Source organism: Ylistrum balloti, unplaced genomic scaffold (genome assembly GCF_031769215.1).
Source record: "Ylistrum balloti isolate Yb309-2 unplaced genomic scaffold, AGI_CSIRO_Ybal_v1 Utg370504, whole genome shotgun sequence".
Taxonomy (NCBI): domain Eukaryota; kingdom Metazoa; phylum Mollusca; class Bivalvia; order Pectinida; family Pectinidae; genus Ylistrum; species Ylistrum balloti.
This window is the reverse complement of record NW_026782326.1, coordinates 727741-749101: the sequence shown is the minus strand read 5'-3', so window position 1 is coordinate 749101 and position 21361 is coordinate 727741. Positions and strand designations below refer to the sequence as shown.

The 21361-nt window shown below is 37.4% G+C and overlaps 1 protein-coding gene across 2 annotated transcripts; it reads right to left on the bottom strand.

The window, feature by feature from the left end:
- Positions 1 to 5298: 5298 nt before the first annotated feature.
- Positions 5299 to 13674, bottom strand: LOC132555545 (uncharacterized). 2 transcript variants are annotated; one of them, XM_060219896.1, is made up of 2 exons: positions 13001 to 13674; positions 5299 to 5720 (listed from the first exon to the last, which is right to left on the bottom strand). In XM_060219896.1, the coding sequence occupies exons 1-2, from the start codon at positions 13488 to 13490 to the stop codon at positions 5707 to 5709; spliced, it is 504 nt and encodes a 167-aa protein (XP_060075879.1). In that variant the 5' UTR covers positions 13491 to 13674; the 3' UTR covers positions 5299 to 5706. The 2 variants fall into 2 exon arrangements, with proteins under 2 accessions (XP_060075879.1, XP_060075878.1); XM_060219895.1 differs by lacking the exon at positions 5299 to 5720 and adding an exon at positions 11273 to 12063.
- Between the last annotated feature and the right edge of the window lie 7687 nt (positions 13675 to 21361).

Sequence of the window (21361 nt, the reverse complement as noted above, 5' to 3'; positions counted from 1 at the left end):
AGCGGTGAGAAAAGAAAAAAGTAAGAATATCGTTTCAAGGAAAAGCATTAGGCCAAGTTCTAGGAATAATTCAAGAAGAAATTCTCCATTTGTGTCACCAGAAACGAGCGACAGATGGATGGAAATGTGAGTTGTGTTGCAATATTTTTAGCGATCCTAATGCTGAAGTAATGGAGTGCCAGAAGTGTAATCTTCACTTTTGTACGAAATGCCTTAACAAGTCAGACACTGATTATGTGGTGTTATCTGAGTCAGACTCCACGTGGTTCTGTGTTCAATGCAGAGAGGAAGTAATGAGAAATATAGCCATGGATATCCTATCTTGAGGAAGTTGCCTGTGATGAAAAACAAGTCAGAGATATAGTCAGAGAGGAAGTGAAAAAAGAAGAAGCAAAGCACTAGAGGATGAAATTATCAAAATAGCTGACATACCTGTTGTGGAAACATCAAAACGAGGCCACAACTGAGCAAATAAACGAATTCAGAAATGTTAGTCTAGAAAATGCAATATCGTTATTTTCATCATTGATGAATCTGAGCAAGCTGAAACAGAAATTAGGAAAAAGGAAGACATAAAGGTAATGCATGACCTGTGTGCAATAATGAACTCAACCCCAGCATCTGTATTGTCGGTCACAAGACTAGGAAAGCGTGTTGTAAAATCTAAGGAGCTGAACAACGATGCAAAAAAATAGGCCTAGACCAATTTAAGTAGTGTTCGAAGATGAGAAGGCAAAATGTACGTTCATGAGGAATTTGAGGAACTTATCGTCTGCTGAAGATAAGTACACGAAAGCAAGTATCATTCATGACATGACAACAAAAGAAAGGAGCATGAACAAGGTAAAACTAGAAGAAGCCAAGGCAGAAAACGACAGAGAAAAGTCGGGGGACTTCAAACACATAGGGACCTCCATGGGAAAGAAAGGTGATGAAAGTAAAGGCAAGAGTATAGACACAGCACAAAACACTATAAACATGTTTAATGCTTCTGTTAATAAGTTAAAGGAGTTTAATTGTTTTTATGCAAATTGAGATAGTCTACCAAATAAAGTGGACGGAGTGAAATCACGTGTTCAGAATTAAGAGGAGCTTTTTGATATCAACGGATCACAGTCCAAAGAGCACCATGTTACGAGTGGAATACCGCAGAGGAGCGTACTTAGTCCAGTTTGTTCTATACACCAAGGACATGCCAGATTGTGTAAATGTACCAACATATTTATTTGCTAATGACACAAAGATATATTCAAGAACTGCGGGTTTAGATGACGCCAGGAAAATGCAGGAGGATTTAGATAATTTAGAGGCGGACGTAGTGGTCGAAAAGACTAGCGTCCATAGAATATCCTAAGGTAGGATTTTGCCGCTGGGAATGATATGTAAAGCCAATTTATTAACCTGGGACATATCCTGTCTGTTTTGTCCGATATACAATGAGTCACAGTCCTCGCATCTGATTTTCAACGGTACACACATTTGCGACGTTCACTCTGGATATTTGATCGTTAGACTAGGTAGAGGGTAGAGAAATAAGATAATAAATACAGGAATAAAACTGTGTAAATCCAAAATGTCTCCTGATTTCTGACTTGTGAATGCCATGGTTATCAATTTTCAAAATGCTAAAAATGCAAAAATATTGTTAATTCCAACCTAACACCACAACTTTCTAGAATAAATTTAATTCTGAACACATGCCTACAAATTAGCAACACTGTCATGGTAACAAATTATTTACATTTCAGCAAATTCAAACTGAGAACGCCTTCACAACATGGCCACGTGTAAGTACTAAGGAAATTTTACTTCCTTTAGAACTAGTTTTCGGTGTATAGACACAGATTTGAGACTGTTCACCAACACAATGCAAAAAAATAAAAATATATATATATATTCTGAAAAATATGAAAATCCTCATTGTCCCCTTCAACATGATAATTTTAGCAAAGATTTGTTTTTCAATTTTAATTAAAATCTTTTTAATAAACAAACAATAACACCCAGAACCTGTACTGTTATCACAGGTGGTCAATTCATAGATAATATGAAGAATGGCCATTTGGAGCGAGCATAGTATTATAACTTATGTATATCATTTGGTGACAATAATCATTTAATCTACTGTTTAAGGAACTCTTTCTTCCTTGAAGATTGTATTTATTGTGTTCTTTACTAATTCATGGTATTTCGTTTTTCCTGTTTTATCCTCTCGGACGATCTCTGCATGTTTGCCGAGTAAGATACTAATCTTAGTTTCGTTCAGCCAAACTCATTCTGCTCGCGTGCCTGAGTGAGTGACACTGCATATAGCATTAATGATGGGAATTCCACTTCAGTGTCACAACTTCTTGACTGATGGTATGTGTGAAAATGTTCACTTTTTTCTTCGCGAATACGTGTCAGGGGTTGCTTCGCAAGCGACAAAGGGTCGCTTGACTAGGCTCCCTGTAAGTTGTATGGTTGACAACATCTTCGTCGAGTTTTCAGATATATATTGATGCCGTCTTGTCAGTAAATAAAAAAGAGATTGATTGACCATGTACATCGTATATACCCACCAGCATAGGAAATTAAGGATGCGAGAGACTCTTCTGTAACATCAGCGGTTTATTTCGATAAATATTGTAACAAAATAGGGTTTAGATATATTGTTACAAAATGAAATTTCGATATTAGTGTATATCAGATACATAAGTCAGTAATCTTGGACTGATTGGTTGTAGGATTAATTTTGTCAATATGTAACATCTGGTAGACTGGGTGATGAATGTACACAGATATTTTGTAACTGTATTTACAGTGGACAGTACTGACATCTACTTCTTCCGGTTAACAAGTATTAGGCAGTTTAATGGCAGTCTAATAAACTGAAGTACACCTTGATAGGAAATTCAACCAATGGGCATTAGATCGTGGCATTTTTATGACGAGATCATATAGAACAGGGATAAAAGGAGGGGAGTTTTTGGGGTAGGGGAGAGAGCCCTGCAGACAGAACCCTATGGACATACAGAGATAGAGCCGTATGGAGAGAGTCTTATGGACAGAGAGAAAGAGAGGGCACTAGCCCTATGAAGGGGAGATAGCTCAGAGCCCTGTGGACAGTTTTGATACGAGACACAACGCGAAGTACTGTCCTATATTTACTATCGAATTGGTATCCGGATAACCATCCGGATCCATTTGCATTTAATTAGTAGTCACCAAAATTCCGGATTTTATTATGTTGTGTCAAAGATTAGTTGTTGAAGAAGATGGCGAATAAACACATGCACGTCAGAGCCTGACAATCTCGTTCTTTTTATAAATACCTCTACAATCACTGCCAAGCGCTATAATATAACAGTAATAGTATGAGTATATTAACTCTGTATGTTGATGAGATGTTGCTTTTGTACATGTAACATTATTATTATTCTGTATGTAATAAACATGGCTGTTACCGACGAGTACGTGTGTTTACGCCTACTGTGTTACAATATTCTACTTCTTAGTCTGATATGAAGCTGGAAGTGTTTGAAGCTCATTGGTTTGCTTTCTTTTGTCATAGTTTTGTTGACTTTGAGTTTGGAATATAATTATGTTGACATATTGGTATTACATAATTGATTCTGCAGTATAAATGATCACTGGAATTCTACTCCGCCAAGAACTGTCATACTCCACCACTGGAATTCTACTCCACCCAGAACTATCATACTCCACCACTGGAATTCTACTCCGCCCAGAACTATCATACTCAACCACTGGAATTCTACTCCACCCAGAAATATCATACTCCACCACTGGAATTCTATGTCACCCAGAACTATCATACTCCAGCACTGGAATTCTACTCCACCCAGAACTATCATACTCCAGCACTGGAATTCTACTCCACCCAGAACTATCATACTCCACCACTGGAATTCTACGTCACCCAGAACTATCATACTCCACCACTGGAATTCTACCCCACACAGAACTATCATACTCCACCACTGGAATTCTACCCCACACAGAACTATCATACTCCACCACTGGAATTCTATGTCACCCAGAACTATCGTACTCTACTACTTAAATTCTACCCCACACAGAAACATCATACTCCTCCACTGGAATTCTACCCCACACAGAACTATCATACTCCACCACTGGAATTCTACCCCACCCAGAACTATCATACTCCACCACTGGAATTCTACCCCACACAGAACTATCATACTCCACCACTGGAATTCTACCCCACACAGAACTATCATACTCCACCACTGGAATTCTACATCACCCAGAACTATCGTACTCTACTACTTAAATTCTACCCCACACAGAAACATCATACTCCTCCACTGGAATTCTACCCACACAGAACTATCATACTCCACCACTGGGATTCTACCCCACCCAGAACTATCATACTCCACCACTGGAATTCTACCCCACACAGAACTATCATACCCCACCACTGGAATTCTACCCCACACAGAACTATCATACTCCACCACTGGAATTCTACGTCACCCAGAACTATCATATTCCACCGATGGAATTCTAACCCACCCAGAACTATCATACTCCACCACTGGAATTCTACCCCACACATAACTACATGTATCGTACTCCTGAACTTGAATTCTACGTCACCCAGAACTATCATACATAAGGTAGTATTCTACCGACAAATTTCATTCAGCTTATAATTCCATATGATAAGTATTGAGATAGAAATTTAAAATCTACATGAGATACAATCAGCATGTGCCGGGATGTAACCAGGTAGTCACAATAAAACAGTTTAATGGATTCAGTTAGAGTAATGGTTATGTGAAAATGTATATCATTATTGTCTTACTCCGAATTTTATTTAATCCATAACAGAATAGGTTTTAATCAAATTTTGGTAACAGTACTCATCACACGTTATAATAAGAAAGGAAGCTCCACAATGACTATATATGAACATTAAGTTTATTGTGTATAAATTGTGTATTTGATAAATCTGAAAAATGATACTTGTAAATTGGTAAAATAAATTAAATTGACAACATTTACAATTGCTAAACATGTTGCAAGAATGACTAAATTCAACACATATGTGCAAGAGATCACAGCTGGCAAAAGCAAAGCAGATAGGTATTGCTCCAAAATATACAGTAAAAATAATATAGGTAAAAATCTAGACTAAGAAAAATTTGAATCAAAATTCATGTTTCAATAACAGAAAAACTATTTTTAAAATATAAAAAATAAGTAAATTTTAGTTCCAATGATTGTTTAAGCTAAGTCAATTTGAAATATGGCAATCTCTGTAACTTGATTATTAAACAACAAAAGTTTTATAATAATTGATCATGATAACAGCATTAATACAGTGTTTTACATAGATGGTAATCATTGTAGTGTTATAAGACGTACAGAAGCATATACCTGGTAATGAAAATGAATTTTCAATTTTCCTTTTTTGAACTATCATGACTCTGAGAATGGATCAAATCCATTCAATTACGTTGAAGCAATTCCATGTGTAATACTGGCATACTTATGTACTTTATCCTTTTTTTCATATAGACACCTTATTAGTACACATGAGAGACCCCATCTAAAATTTGAATATATAGTTCAAATCAATCATACTATTTCAGTGATGTTAAGATTTGTAGAAATGTTTCGTCAGATAAAATCCCTTTGATGATGGTAGGGGCACCTTCAGGTAATCCACCACTAGAACAGTTTCACTGCAAGAAAAAAAAGACAGCAATCATTAAGATACCTACGAACTAAATTCAAGCATTATAACTTTAAAACATTTTTTCCTACAAAGTGAAGTCGAATCTGCAGTGTAGGCTTATCTATGGGATACAACTATCTGTAAGATCACCTTTATAGATAAAACACCTGTCTATATAGACTACCTCAATATAGAAACCAACTGTTTGTAAAGGTCATCTCTATATAAAAGTCACCTGTCTGAAGGCTACCTCTATATCGCAAACACACAATTATTAAGGCGTCCTCTTTAAAAGAAAGTACCCATCTATAAAGGCCGGTACTTTTACTGTCCACTTGTAACAAATTCACACATAAACAGGTTGCCTTAGTAGCCATGTTTAATGAGGATCACCATTTAGTTGAGTGGTAGAGTGTCTAGGTAGAGGCTGAAGGGTCACTAGTTCGAACCCCAGCGGGGACAGCGCGATGTTTTCCCATTACTCCTTCTTATGGCAGATTTGTCCAAGAGTAGAATCTATAGGAGATCAAGATGCTTCCTTTCAGATGTTGGACCTGGGTTGTTGTTGTCTTTGGAGTCGAAGACTTTGTGAAGGAGGGAATTGTGTAGAAGTTTAAAGAACAAGTCACCCTTTAGCCTGTATGGTTGAGCGGTAATGTGTCCAGCTAAAGATCAAATATTTCCTTTACTCTTCCTATTACAGCTGTACATTGCTTTATGTTAATGCAAGCTCTTTTTAAGGGCACTTTCATAAACACTTAAAGACCTCATTGATCTGGACTCTTGACTGACCTTTTTCAACCAGGTTTGACAGAACAGCAATTCTACTTTTTGTTGTGGGAACTGTGAAGGTGGGGTGGAATTTGAGAATGAACCGTCAAGTACTATTGTATATATACAAATCAACCGTATATGTTGATATACATTTAATTGTAGATACATACCTCTATCCCAATAACAGCCTTTGACACTAATTGGATAGGGGACATAGATGTACACCCATGTTGGTCTACATGCAACTTTGTATCCTCCAGCCAGTCTTAACCACCAATTAAAGGCTATATTTTCTTGCTTCATATGCTGTAATACATCAAAGTCGTCATCTTCTTTCACAAGCATCATCCTGACATAAGTGTTGTTTCCAGCCCGAGTTGGTTCCCCTGAATACAGTTTAACGTTCCCCCCGAGTTGTTGCAAGACATCATCGATACAAATCCTCACTCGTCTCTCGCCATATGGTGAAATAGTTGGGAGATTCCCATTGTAGAGTGTGGCACAGAAAAACACCCCGTCTGGTACATGTACTGGATGACTTACTAATCTCATCCAATTTTGAGGAGGATTATAAACCTGTGGCTCCAAGATATCATCTTCTCTTATCGCAGCTTCAGATGTATGTGATGTATTATGATAGAAATATATCGGAGTTTCCATAGTAACTGGTAAGAGTTATTTATTCCACTGTTTTCACTAATATATACTTGCAAACCTTTGTGGGGTTATCTGTTTATAATCACATACAGGATGTATTACAACTTGGTTGAAATACTTGTATTTCTCCGAATGACCACGGACTCCTTGGAATAACCTTTACTTTCACTTTCGTTATTAAAGTGTATCCTGAACGGTTTCTTATCCAATCTAGCGATAAAATACTTTTTATCATATAATAAAACATGGTTCGTACGCAAATGAAAAGTCCATGCATTTCAGCTGATGCCTGTAAAAGTCTTGGAATTTAAAAAAATACCTTGAAAGTCCTGGGAACTAAGCTAATTATCTTGAAAAGTCCTTGAATTAAATCAATTTTTGCCAGAATAGCTTTCTGTAAGCACTGTCGTTTTTTTCTCCGTATTTCATCGTTGTTTTTCACTTTCGTTTCAATGTTTTACCATATGTGTAGCAATGACCCAGACATTAATCTCTGTGTTCTTCTACATGAGCTACCTAAAAGTAAAAGTGTTCCGAATGTTATTGATTATGAACTGCCATTTTGAATGTACACGTGTGTGTTGGCAGTGACTCATCTTTGCGCTTGGCCTAGTTTTCTATCGATGATATGCCTTTCCATGTGTGTGTTTACAAACAAACAGTGGGAAACGCGATATGTGTGGGTACGGGGGATCAAAGGAGAGCGAAATAAAGCTCGCTGTACTTTGTGTGAGAAAGCGTTAGATGTTGGAAAGATGGGCGAGTCGGCATTAAAAAGCCACGAAAAATCAGAAAAGCATAAAACACTTGCCGCATCTATGTCAAAACAGTCTAAAATTCCTGTTAAAAAAGAAAATGAATCGATGGAAACGTCGCCGAATAATCCTCAGCCGTCATCAAGTACTACAAGTAGTGCAGAACGATCGTCTGTGACAATGAGAATGACTGACTTCGTAACAAAAAATGACGTGTTGAAAGCAGAAATTGTGTGGGTTACAATAGTATCTCGCATCTCGTATAAGTCAAACGAAAATGTTTCAAAGTTATTTAAAGTCATGTTTAGTGATAGTAACATAGCGAGTGGATTTTCCTGTGGGGAGGCGAAATCTAGATACATGTGCGTGTTTGGGATAGCGGACTATCTTATGTCCTTGTTACAGAAGAAACTTACTGGTGACTTCGTGATAACGTTTGACGAGAGTCTGAACAAAAAAATGCAGTTGAAACAGATGGACATTTTATTAAGACTCTAGGATGGTGAATCTGATAGTATCAGTTCCAGGTATTTTAACTCCCAATTTATGGGACACTGTTCCTCTGAAGATGTTTTAAAGCACTTTTTGGAGGGCTTGAGTGGACTTGAAACAAATAATCTTAAACATGTCCTGCAGGTTTCGATGGATGGTCCAAATGTAAACTGGAAATTCTATGGATTATTGAGGAACAGAATGAAGAATGACCATGATGTAGATTTGATTAACATTGGTTCGTGTGGACTCCACATAGTACATAACGCATTCAAGACTGGATTTCAGAAAATAGAGTGGAACATGTCAACTTTTTTGTCCTCATTATACTATCTGTTTAAGGTAATTACATGCAAGAATGAAGTTTATATACATGTAAAATTGTACAGCAATGACATGAATTGATAAGTTGTTAACTGTATCATCAATAATTGAAATATATTATGTCACTAATTAATGTCATGATATACATGGGTACATGTTATTCTAAATAAATCCCATGCATGATGTACATTTATACCGGTATGTAGTTAACTGCATGTGTATATACATACGTAGTTGTCAAAATAATTGACGAGCGAAAAATGTGCATTAATATTGATAATTAATGCAGTCATCAAATTTTATTTATGAAAATAGAAATGGTGCATGCTATGGTATAAATTCAATGTTTAATTTACATTTTTATGTAGAATACTGCAGATTTTCATTTCAAATTTTTGATAGTCCAGCTAAAAGAGAGGATTATATACTCAACAAAAAAAGAAAGGTTAACATATCTCCTGGGCGAATACCTGTAAATGAGTGAAAACAAAATTATGTTTGTGCAATATTAGAAAATGGTAATGTTTTACACTACAAAATCCAAGGGGGTTACCAAAATCATTCAAGTCTGTATTAGCGAAAGAGCTGCAGGAGGTTTTTTTGCGACTAACTTGTATCTTCGCTTGAATTTCATAAACATTCAAACTGACAACTGTTTCTTAGATCCTTAGGACTTAGAAATCACCGAATCTTGCTATCTATCAACTTTATCATCATGTCCCGTTTGTCACAAGTACAGAGAGAAAGGGCTGTAGGCATGATCCAGGCTGGGGAGTCTCGCCGTCGAGTTGCACGGCATTTTGGTTGCAGTGTTAAGACAATTTGCCAGTTGATAAGTCGTTTAAACCAAACTAGGTCAACATCCGATCGTCCCCGAAGCGGCCGACCCCGTAAAACGACCGCCAGGGATGACCGTCGTATACGATTGATACACTTGCGCAATCGATTCGTAACCGCAGTAGAGACTACAAGGACATTGTTTGGTTGTCGTGTGTCTCCCCTAAAAGTCCGCAACAGATTGAGGGCCTACCAATTGAAAGCGCGGCGTCCAGAGTGTGGAGGCGACGAGGGGAGCGTTTTGCGAACTGCTGCGTCACAGAACGGGACCGCTTTGGCGGCGGAAGTGTAATGGTTTGGGGTGGTATTTTTGGGGGACTCGTATCAGGCTTGTTGTGTTAAATGGCAATTTAACCGGCACTCGATATCGGGACGAAATTTTAAGACCAGTGGTTCTGCCATTCTTAAAACGCCATGGCGTTGGCGCCATTTTTCAACAGGATAACGCACCAGCGCACACCAGTCGCGTCAGCAGAACTTTCTTGCAGCAGAATAACGTACAGGTGTTAGATTGGCCATCTAATTCACCTGATTTGGCACCGATTGAGCATGTCTGGGACGTCCTTGGGCGACTTGCAGGAGCTGGCCCAAGCCTTGATCGCTGAATGGAACAACATCTCTCCTCGAATTATCCGCCGGTTTACGAGTTCCATGCGATGACGCTGCAATGCTGTTTACTTCGCAAACGGTGGCCATACCCGTTACTAATGTAGTTACCTTTGAAATTGACCCCAACGTCCTTTACAGTCAAATAAAATCAACTGAACGCAAAGTTTTATAATGAACCATGACTGCAGTTTTATTAGAATTGATCAATTACTTTATTCGTACATGATTGGTAAGGATTTATGAAGGGGTTAATTAATTAATCACAGAATAAAGTAGTGTTACCTTTCTTTTTTTTGTTTAGTATATTTGTGTAACTGGAACCACAATGCTGCCATCAAAATTTGTTAGTCACAGATGGATGGAGAATGTACCTGTAGCCGAGAGAGCGGTTGAATTGCTCCCTAAACTCAAAGTTTATGTGCAGAAATGTGAATCACATGTTATTAATAAACCAAACTACAACTCATATGAGGCTATCAAGGAAGGTGTAAATGATAAACTAATAAAAGCAAAGTTGGAATTCTTTCTGTTTGTTACCAAACAGTTGGCAGGTTTCATGGGAAATTTTCAAACTGATCGCCCTATACTCCATCACTAGAATTCTACCCCACCCAGAACTATCATACTCCACCACTGGAATTCTATGTCACCCAGAACTATCATACTCCACCACTGGAATTCTACGTCACCCAGAACTATCATATTCCACCGATGGAATTCTAACCCACCCAGAACTATCATACTCCACCACTGGAATTCTACCCCACACATAACTACATGTATCGTACTCCTGAACTTGAATTCTACGTCACCCAGAACTATCATACATAAGGTAGTATTCTACCGACAAATTTCATTCAGCTTATAATTCCATATGATAAGTATTGAGATAGAAATTTAAAATCTACATGAGATACAATCAGCATGTGCCGGGATGTAACCAGGTAGTCACAATAAAACAGTTTAATGGATTCAGTTAGAGTAATGGTTATGTGAAAATGTATATCATTATTGTCTTACTCCGGATTTTATTTAATCCATAACAGAATAGGTTTTAATCAAATTTTGGTAACAGTACTCATCACACGTTATAATAAGAAAGGAAGCTCCACAATGACTATATATGAACATTAAGTTTATTGTGTATAAATTGTGTATTTGATAAATCTGAAAAATGATACTTGTAAATTGGTAAAATAAATTAAATTGACAACATTTACAATTGCTAAACATGTTGCAAGAAGACTAAATTCAACACATATGTGCAAAAGATCACAGCTGGCAAAAGCAAAGCAGATAGGTATTGCTCCAAAATATACAGTAAAAATAATATAGGTAAAAATCTAGACTAAGAAAAATTTGAATCAAAATTCATGTTTCAATAACAGAAAAACTATTTTTAAAATATAAAAAATAAGTAAATTTTAGTTCCAATGATTGTTTAAGCTAAGTCAATTTGAAATATGGCAGTCTCTGTAACTTGATTATTAAACAACAAAAGTTTTATAATAATTGATCATGATAACAGCATTAATACAGTGTTTTACATAGATGGTAATCATTGTAGTGTTATAAGACGTACAGAAGCATATACCTGGTAATGAAAATGAATTTTCAATTTTCCTTTTTTGAACTATCATGACTCTGAGAATGGATCAAATCCATTCAATTACGTTGAAGCAATTCCATGTGTAATACTGGCATACTTATGTACTTTATCCTTTTTTTCATATAGACACCTTATTAGTACACATGAGAGACCCCATCTAAAATTTGAATATATAGTTCAAATCAATCATACTATTTCAGTGATGTTAAGATTTGTAGAAATGTTTCGTCAGATAAAATCCCTTTGATGATGGTAGGGGCACCTTTAGGTAATCCACCACTAGATCAGTTTCACTGCAAGAAAAAAAAGACAGCAATCATTAAGATACCTACGAACTAAATTCAAGCATTATAACTTTAAAACATTTTTTCCTACAAAGTGAAGTCGAATCTGCAGTGTAGGCTTATCTATGGGATACAACTATCTGTAAGATCACCTTTATAGATAAAACACCTGTCTATATAGACTACCTCAATATAGAAACCAACTGTTTGTAAAGGTCATCTCTATATAAAAGTCACCTGTCTGAAGGCTACCTCTATATCGCAAACACAAAATTATTAAGGCGTCCTCTTTAAAAGAAAGTACCCATCTATAAAGGCCGGTACTTTTACTGTCCACTTGTAACAAATTCACACATAAACAGGTTGCCTTAGTAGCCATGTTTAATGAGGATCACCATTTAGTTGAGTGGTAGAGTGTCTAGGTAGAGGCTGAAGGGTCACTAGTTCGAACCCCAGCGGGGACAGCGCGATGTTTTCCCATTACTCCTTCTTATGGCAGATTTGTCCAAGAGTAGAATCTATAGGAGATCAAGATGCTTCCTTTCAGATGTTGGACCTGGGTTGTTGTTGTCTTTGGAGTCGAAGACTTTGTGAAGGAGGGAATTGTGTAGAAGTTTAAAGAACAAGTCACCCTTTAGCCTGTATGGTTGAGCGGTAATGTGTCCAGCTAAAGATCGAATATTTCCTTTACTCTTCCTATTACAGCTGTACATTGCTTTATGTTAATGCAAGCTCTTTTTAAGGGCACTTTCATAAACACTTAAAGACCTCATTGATCTGGACCCTTGACTGACCTTTTTCAACCAGGTTTGACAGAACAGCAATTCTACTTTTTGTTGTTTGAACTGTGAAGGTGGGGTGGAATTTGAGAATGAACCGTCAAGTACTATTGTATATATACAAATCAACCGTATATGTTGATATACATTTAATTGTAGATACATACCTGTATCCCAAGAACAGCCTTTGACACTAATTGGATAGGGAACATAGATGTACACCCATGTTGGTCTACATGCAACTTGGTATCCTCCAGCCAGTCTTAACCACTGATTACTGGCTATATTTTCTTGCTTCATATGCTGTAATACATCAAAGTCGTCATCTTCTTTCACAAGCATCATCCTGACATAAGTGTTGTTTCCAGCTTGAGTTGGTTCCCCTGAATACAGTTTAACGTTCCCCCCGAGTTGTCGCAAGACATCATCGATAGGAATCCTCACTCGTCTCTCGCCATATGGTGAAATAGTTGGGAGATCCCCAAAGTAGAGTGTGGCACAGAAAAACACCCCGTCTGGTACATGTACTGGATGACTTACTAATCTCATCCAATTTTGAGGAGGATTATAAACCTGTGGCTCCAAGATATCATCTTCTCTTATCGCAGTTTCAGATGTATGTGATGTATTATGATAGAAATATATCGGAGTATCCATAGTAACTGGTAAGAGTTATTTATTCCACTGTTTTCACTAATATATACTTGCAAACCTTTGTGGGGTTATCTGTTTATAATCACATACAGGATGTATTACAACTTGGTTGAAATACTTGTATTTCTCCGAATGACCACGGACTCCTTGGAATAACCTTTACTTTCACTTTCGTTATTAAAGTGTATCCTGAACGGTTTCTTATCCAATCTAGCTATAAAATACTTTTTATCATATAATAAAACATGGTTCGTACGCAAATGAAAAGTCCATGCATTTCAGCTGATGCCTGTAAAAGTCTTGGAATTTAAAAAAAATACCTTGAAAGTCCTGGGAACTAAGCTAATTATCTTGAAAAGTCCTTGAATTAAATCAATTTTTGCCAGAATAGCTTTCTGTAAGCACTGTCGTTTTTTTCTCCGTATTTCATCGTTGTTTTTCACTTTCGTTTCAATGTTTTACCATATGTGTAGCAATGACCCAGACATTAATCTCTGTGTTCTTCTACATGAGCTACCTAAAAGTAAAAGTGTTCCGAATGTTATTGATTATGAACTGCCATTTTGAATGTACACGTGTGTGTTGGCAGTGACTCATCTTTGCGCTTGGCCTAGTTTTCTATCGATGATATGCCTTTCCATGTGTGTGTTTACAAACAAACAGTGGGAAACGCGATATGTGTGGGTACGGGGGATCAAAGGAGAGCGAAATAAAGCTCGCTGTACTTTGTGTGAGAAAGCGTTAGATGTTGGAAAGATGGGCGAGTCGGCATTAAAAAGCCACGAAAAATCAGAAAAGCATAAAACACTTGCCGCATCTATGTCAAAACAGTCTAAAATTCCTGTTAAAAAAGAAAATGAATCGATGGAAACGTCGCCGAATAATCCTCAGCCGTCATCAAGTACTACAAGTAGTGCAGAACGATCGTCTGTGACAATGAGAATGACTGACTTCGTAACAAAAAATGACGTGTTGAAAGCAGAAATTGTGTGGGTTACAATAGTATCTCGCATCTCGTATAAGTCAAACGAAAATGTTTCAAAGTTATTTAAAGTCACGTTTAGTGATAGTAACATAGCGAGTGGATTTTCCTGTGGGGAGGCGAAATCTAGATACATGTGCGTGTTTGGGATAGCGGACTATCTTAAGTCTTTGTTACAGAAGAAACTTACTGGTGACTTCGTGATAATGTTTGACGAGAGTCTGAACAAAAAAATGCAGTTGAAACAGATGGACATTTTATTAAGACTCTAGGATGGTGAATCTGATAGTATCAGTTCCAGGTATTTTAACTCCCAATTTATGGGACACTGTTCCTCTGAAGATGTTTTAAAGCACTTTTTGGAGGGCTTGAGTGGACTTGAAACAAATCATCTTAAACATGTCCTGCAGGTTTCGATGGATGGTCCAAATGTAAACTGGAAATTCTATGGATTATTGAGGAACAGAATGAAGAATGACCATGATGTAGATTTGATTAACAATGGTTCATGTGGACTCCACATAGTACATAACGCATTCAAGACTGGATTTCAGAAAACAGAGTGGAACATGTCAACTTTTTTGTCCTCATTATACTATCTGTTTAAGGTAATTACATGCAAGAATGAAGTTTATATACATGTAAAATTGTACAGCAATGACATGAATTGATAAGTTGTTAACTGTATCATCAATAATTGAAATATATTATGTCACTAATTAATGTCATGATATACATGGGTACATGTTATTCTAAATAAATCCCATGCATGATGTACATTTATACCGGTATGTAGTTAACTGCATGTGTATATACATACGTAGTTGTCAAAATAATTGACGAGCGAAAAATGTGCATTAATATTGATAATTAACGCAGTCATCAAATTTTATTTATGAAAATAGAAATGGTGCATGCTATGGTATAAATTCAATGTTTAATTTACATTTTTATGTAGAATACTGCAGATTTTCATTTCAAATTTTTGATAGTCCAGCTAAAAGAGAGGATTATATACTCAACAAAAAAAGAAAGGTTAACATATCTCCTGGGCGAATACCTGTAAATGAGTGAAAACAAAATTATGTTTGTGCAATATTAGAAAATGGTAATGTTTTACACTACAAAATCCAAGGGGGTTACCAAAATCATTCAAGTCTGTATTAGCGAAAGAGCTGCAGGAGGTTTTTTTGCGACTAACTTGTATCTTCGCTTGAATTTCATAAACATTCAAACTGACAACTGTTTCTTAGATCCTTAGGACTTAGAAATCACCGAATCTTGCTATCTATCAACTTTATCATCATGTCCCGTTTGTCACAAGTACAGAGAGAAAGGGCTGTAGGCATGATCCAGGCTGGGGAGTCTCGCCGTCGAGTTGCACGGCATTTTGGTTGCAGTGTTAAGACAATTTGCCAGTTGATAAGTCGTTTAAACCAAACTAGGTCAACATCCGATCGTCCCCGAAGCGGCCGACCCCGTAAAACGACCGCCAGGGATGACCGTCGTATACGATTGATACACTTGCGCAATCGATTCGTAACCGCAGTAGAGACTACAAGGACATTGTTTGGTTGTCGTGTGTCTCCCCTAAAAGTCCGCAACAGATTGAGGGCCTACCAATTGAAAGCGCGGCGTCCAGAGTGTGGAGGCGACGAGGGGAGCGTTTTGCGAACTGCTGCGTCACAGAACGGGACCGCTTTGGCGGCGGAAGTGTAATGGTTTGGGGTGGTATTTTTGGGGGACTCGTATCAGGCTTGTTGTGTTAAATGGCAATTTAACCGGCACTCGATATCGGGACGAAATTTTAAGACCAGTGGTTCTGCCATTCTTAAAACGCCATGGCGTTGGCGCCATTTTTCAACAGGATAACGCACCAGCGCACACCAGTCGCGTCAGCAGAACTTTCTTGCAGCAGAATAACGTACAGGTGTTAGATTGGCCATCTAATTCACCTGATTTGGCACCGATTGAGCATGTCTGGGACGTCCTTGGGCGACTTGCAGGAGCTGGCCCAAGCCTTGATCGCTGAATGGAACAACATCTCTCCTCGAATTATCCGCCGGTTTACGAGTTCCATGCGATGACGCTGCAATGCTGTTTACTTCGCAAACGGTGGCCATACCCGTTACTAATGTAGTTACCTTTGAAATTGACCCCAACGTCCTTTACAGTCAAATAAAATCAACTGAACGCAAAGTTTTATAATGAACCATGACTGCAGTTTTATTAGAATTGATCAATTACTTTATTCGTACATGATTGGTAAGGATTTATGAAGGGGTTAATTAATTAATCACAGAATAAAGTAGTGTTACCTTTCTTTTTTTTGTTTAGTATATTTGTGTAACTGGAACCACAATGCTGCCATCAAAATTTGTTAGTCACAGATGGATGGAGAATGTACCTGTAGCCGAGAGAGCGGTTGAATTGCTCCCTAAACTCAAAGTTTATGTGCAGAAATGTGAATCACATGTTATTAATAAACCAAACTACAACTCATATGAGGCTATCAAGGAAGGTGTAAATGATAAACTAATAAAAGCAAAGTTGGAATTCTTTCTGTTTGTTACCAAACAGTTGGCAGGTTTCATGGGAAATTTTCAAACTGATCGCCCTATGGTCCCATTTCTGTACACAGAACTCCAACGCATTGTGAAAGCTATGCTTAAGCAGGGTTTGAAGGAGGAGGTCATTGACGGTGTTTCAAGTTTGACATCAATAGATCTTGATGTAACTGACACACATCTTCTACATAACAAAATAGAAATTGGTTTTGCTGCTGTTAGATCACTGAAAAATGCAAAAAAGAAACACAATTTAAGTGACAGACAAGTAATGAATTTTCGAATGGAATGTAAAAAATGCATTCTTGAACTTGTGAAAAAAGTGTGTGACAAAAGTCCTTTATCCAAAAATTTAGCAGTACTGAATCCCAGAGAAATGGTTAAATGTAATAAATCTGTAAGCATATGCTTTTAGAAACGTTAGTCAGTCTCAACAGGATTCATGAAAATGAATGTGATACTTGTGTCCTTGAATATACAACCTTTTTGGAAGCCATTCCTATCATAGGGTCAGACCTTTTCAATCCATTTTCAGAGGATTCAAGACTTGCTTGATGTCTTCTACAGTTTACACATGGGAAAGCCAGAATATATCAACATTTTCAGAATTACCAAAATGATACTTCTGTCGTCTCATGGACAAGCTTCAGTCGAACGTGGCTTTTCTGTAAATGCAAAGGTTGAAACTGAAAATATGAAAGATAAAACAGTAGTTGCCCAAAGGCTAATTTGTGATCATGTCCACGGTGTAGGAGGTGTTTTAAATGTGTCTGTTACAAAAGATTTGTTAGTTAGTTGTCAAGGGGCCAGACATAGGTATATGGAACATCTTGAGAAGGAAAAAGAGAAAGGAAGGACACAGGAACAAAGAAACAAAAGAAAGTTAGCAGAAGATGAACTTGAACACCAAAGAAAAAACTAAAACAAGCACAAACAGATGCACTTTCTCTTTTTCAATCTGCAGATACTTTATCAGAAAGAGCAGAAAAGGAGTCTAACTTAAGCTTCATTTCACATTCAAATTCTTTACGTGCTAAAGGACGAGAAAAAGAAATGTATGCAAAAGAATTGGAAATGAAAGTGTTGGAATGTGTTAAATCCTTTAAAGAAATTAAAGAATCCTCTCATGTATAAACAGTAAAACCATATAGCTGTGTAAACATGTTGTGAAAATACAAAAAAAATATTTGTTTTCTTATGTTTTAGTTCTTAATTATAGTTTATTTCCCTGAAATATGCAGAAAAATGTCCTTGAAAAGTCCTTGAATTTCATGGAAAAAATTCCTGGAAAGTCCTTAAATTTGAAACCTGGAAGTCAGTATGAACCATTTAAAAGGACACGCAGTAACCGTATACGGCAGATTAAACTCGTTCACTAATTTTGCATATCCGCTATCTTGGTTTTTAAATATATCTTAAAAGTTATGGCAAGAGAACAGAGAACGGGAACGTTCTTAAAATTAACAAGGCCGGGCACATTTTCACCGGGCAAGTACTACACCTGACACCGTTCCTAATGCATTGATATATAAAATAATCCATTCGTTATTTTCCCAGGTTCCCACGAGAATCACAAACTGAAGCGGTAAGCGTTATATCATCTTTTTCGTCATGTTACAAAATGGCCGTTTTCGATGAATTTGGATGACATTACTAGGTTGTATTCTTCGAGAACGGCAAGTTTCACCGTATGTAATATACAGAACTGACTCGATATTTTCATATTCCAAAAACAAAACCGTAGGAGTGGCGGATTTAAAGGTTCCTGATGCCTTTGAAATGGTCAATAGGGCGAGAAAGGTCAAGCGCGAGACTTCACGAGATCCAACGAGAGTTTGCGTTCTAGAGATAAACAAACCGCTGATCAGTTGTCAGAGCAAGCGTGGCATTCCAACTCTCCTTTACTGTCGTTTGTTGACTTTTGTTTCTTTCTTCTGGTTGGCTTTAGGGGATTGGTTTTGTTGCTCATTCTTAAAATTGGCAACCTTGAGATATTGGATGAAGAGGTTTCCCTGTTGTCGTTTCCACCAATACTAACCGTAGAACTAACTGTAGAAGTTTGTACTTTGTTCGAATCTTAGGGGTTGTATATTGTGTTGTTTTTTGGGTCACTGTTTGCCTCTTGATCCATGATTGCTTCCATGACCCCTGCAGGCTTTCCTTGTATAGGTGAACTGGCTGAGCCGATTAGCTATCTTGCTGTCTCTTTTACTTCAGTAAGGCTGAAGTCTGTGAGTTCGCCGTGGTGTGTGGATTCCAGGTTATGTACTTCATCCTGTCTGAGGTTATCTGTTTCCTCTTCCACCATACCGGACATGAATTTTGGTTGGTTTGTGAGTTCTCTGCAGGATATACAGTTATATTCCGTACTGTTGTCGCCGCTATAAAAGTCTTCAAGTATGGTATCAAAATTCTCACATTTGTAGTGGTTCCATCGCTTACAGGTGTCACACTGTATGCCCTCATCGGTAAAGTTTTCACAGTGATGACATGTCTCGATATCTATATCTTGCTCACTGCTCCTTGTGGCATTACCGGGATTGTACTCGACAGCTAGAACATCTTCATCGATGATGGAATTGCCAGATAATTCATCTAAACGAGTCATGTCTGCTATGCTCTTTTCCAGGTATCTATCTATAACACCCGCAATCTGTTTGTCTAGATGTGTCATGCCGGGTTTTTCTTTGATGTTTTTTACCATTTCGGGTAGTATTTCATCGTGGAATAGGGAAGCATATCGACCATTAATCAGGAGGGAAGATTGGGTGTGGTACATGTTTATAGCAAACTTCTGTCTTTTCCCTGGTGCCCCTGAGTTGAGTCTGTTGCATACTCTCACAATTAGTTCTGGGGAGTTGCCCTTAGCATCTGTGATAGTTTCAATTTTTACAGCAATTTGGTACTTGTTAACAAAGTTTGTGTCACTGAAGGATTTGAGTAGTTCATACTTAAGCATCTGCACTGCACTCAAATTTGTACTGATTGCCGCCGTCTTTTGGGATGATCTTGAGGAGGGTCTTACTGCAATCATCTCTCTCCTTTTGTAGATATTTGGCTTTGTTTAGTGAGTATGTCCTAGTCCTCTCAATTGTGGGGAAGTCTCTTGATGTAGAGACTGATTCTACTATTGTGCCTCTGGGCTCCCTAATTGCCACCGCCATCTTTGACATCTTCTCGTCCGTGCAAGAGAGAGAATTGTTTGGGAGGTTATGTGTTTTGAAGTGTTAAAAATACTTGTACAATATAAAGATCGATCAATGTGATGACAATGTGAGATAGAAATCGATAGCAATCAATCAGCGTGATGACAATGTGTGACTAATAAAGGGGAGTAATCAGCAGGTAAAATGATCAAGTAGGATGAATGGTAAAAAAAATCAACAGCATATAAACGAACTGTCAATAGAAAAGAACTTGGAGACAGATGAATGACTGAGTGGGGTGACACGTTAAAATCAAAATGGCGTCTCCATTGTCCAACACGGCCCGGGGTAAGGCCGGTAATTTTTGTTTTAAGAGCGGACAGGTGGTGAGGCTGAAATGTTTAAGATACACTCGGTATAGTTCAACAGTATCTTTGTTTACCACAACCACTAATATAAAGTCTTGGCAATCTTCACAAAAGCAATAAAATCGATAAAATCTTGAGCTCTTGCCGATGCCAGTATGAGGTACAGAAGTTATCATGTGAACGTACGTGAAGTGATAAATCTGCTGTTTTTATCCCCTCATTGTTGTCACGTGATTTATTTTCCTTGCCAGTTTTTTTCTGTTTGTGTGCACTTCTGTTCAGCTTACATTCCCTCTACATGTTATATTGTGTGCTCACTGCTACTAAACAGCTAAAGTTTTTACTAATATGTCACAATCCCTAACGTTGATCTTAGTAGAAAATTGATATGGAAAAATATTTCGTTTGATTTTCTCATTATTATGAGTCAAGGTCTCAAGATGATCCAAAGTTTAAATTTCACATTTGAACTTAAATTATAACATAATTGTGGATCTAAATTCATAGGTTGATTTGAAAATAACGATATAGAAAATTCGGTCATTCTGATAACAATGCCATTTATTAACAGGAAAAAACCTTAGCTAGTAACTGTTTAGTCAGATTTTTCAGTGACACTGCTAAGATAAAGGTATCAATTTTACAGGAATTTGGCTCAATGAAAATGGAGTCGGAATTGATTGAGATCAAATGTCCTTTCAGTGCGAGAAATATGACTATACCAGAAGCCATAACATCGATCAAAGGATTTTGTTTAGGTAAAAATAAAAAGTAATAACTTTTGTTTTTCTCGAGGTGTATGAAATCTGAT

What these genes read in the sequence shown, in the direction of transcription:
- LOC132555545 (XM_060219896.1), bottom strand. Translation starts at nt 13,490, where the DNA reads ATGGATACTCCGATATATTTCTATCATAATACATCACATACATCTGAA.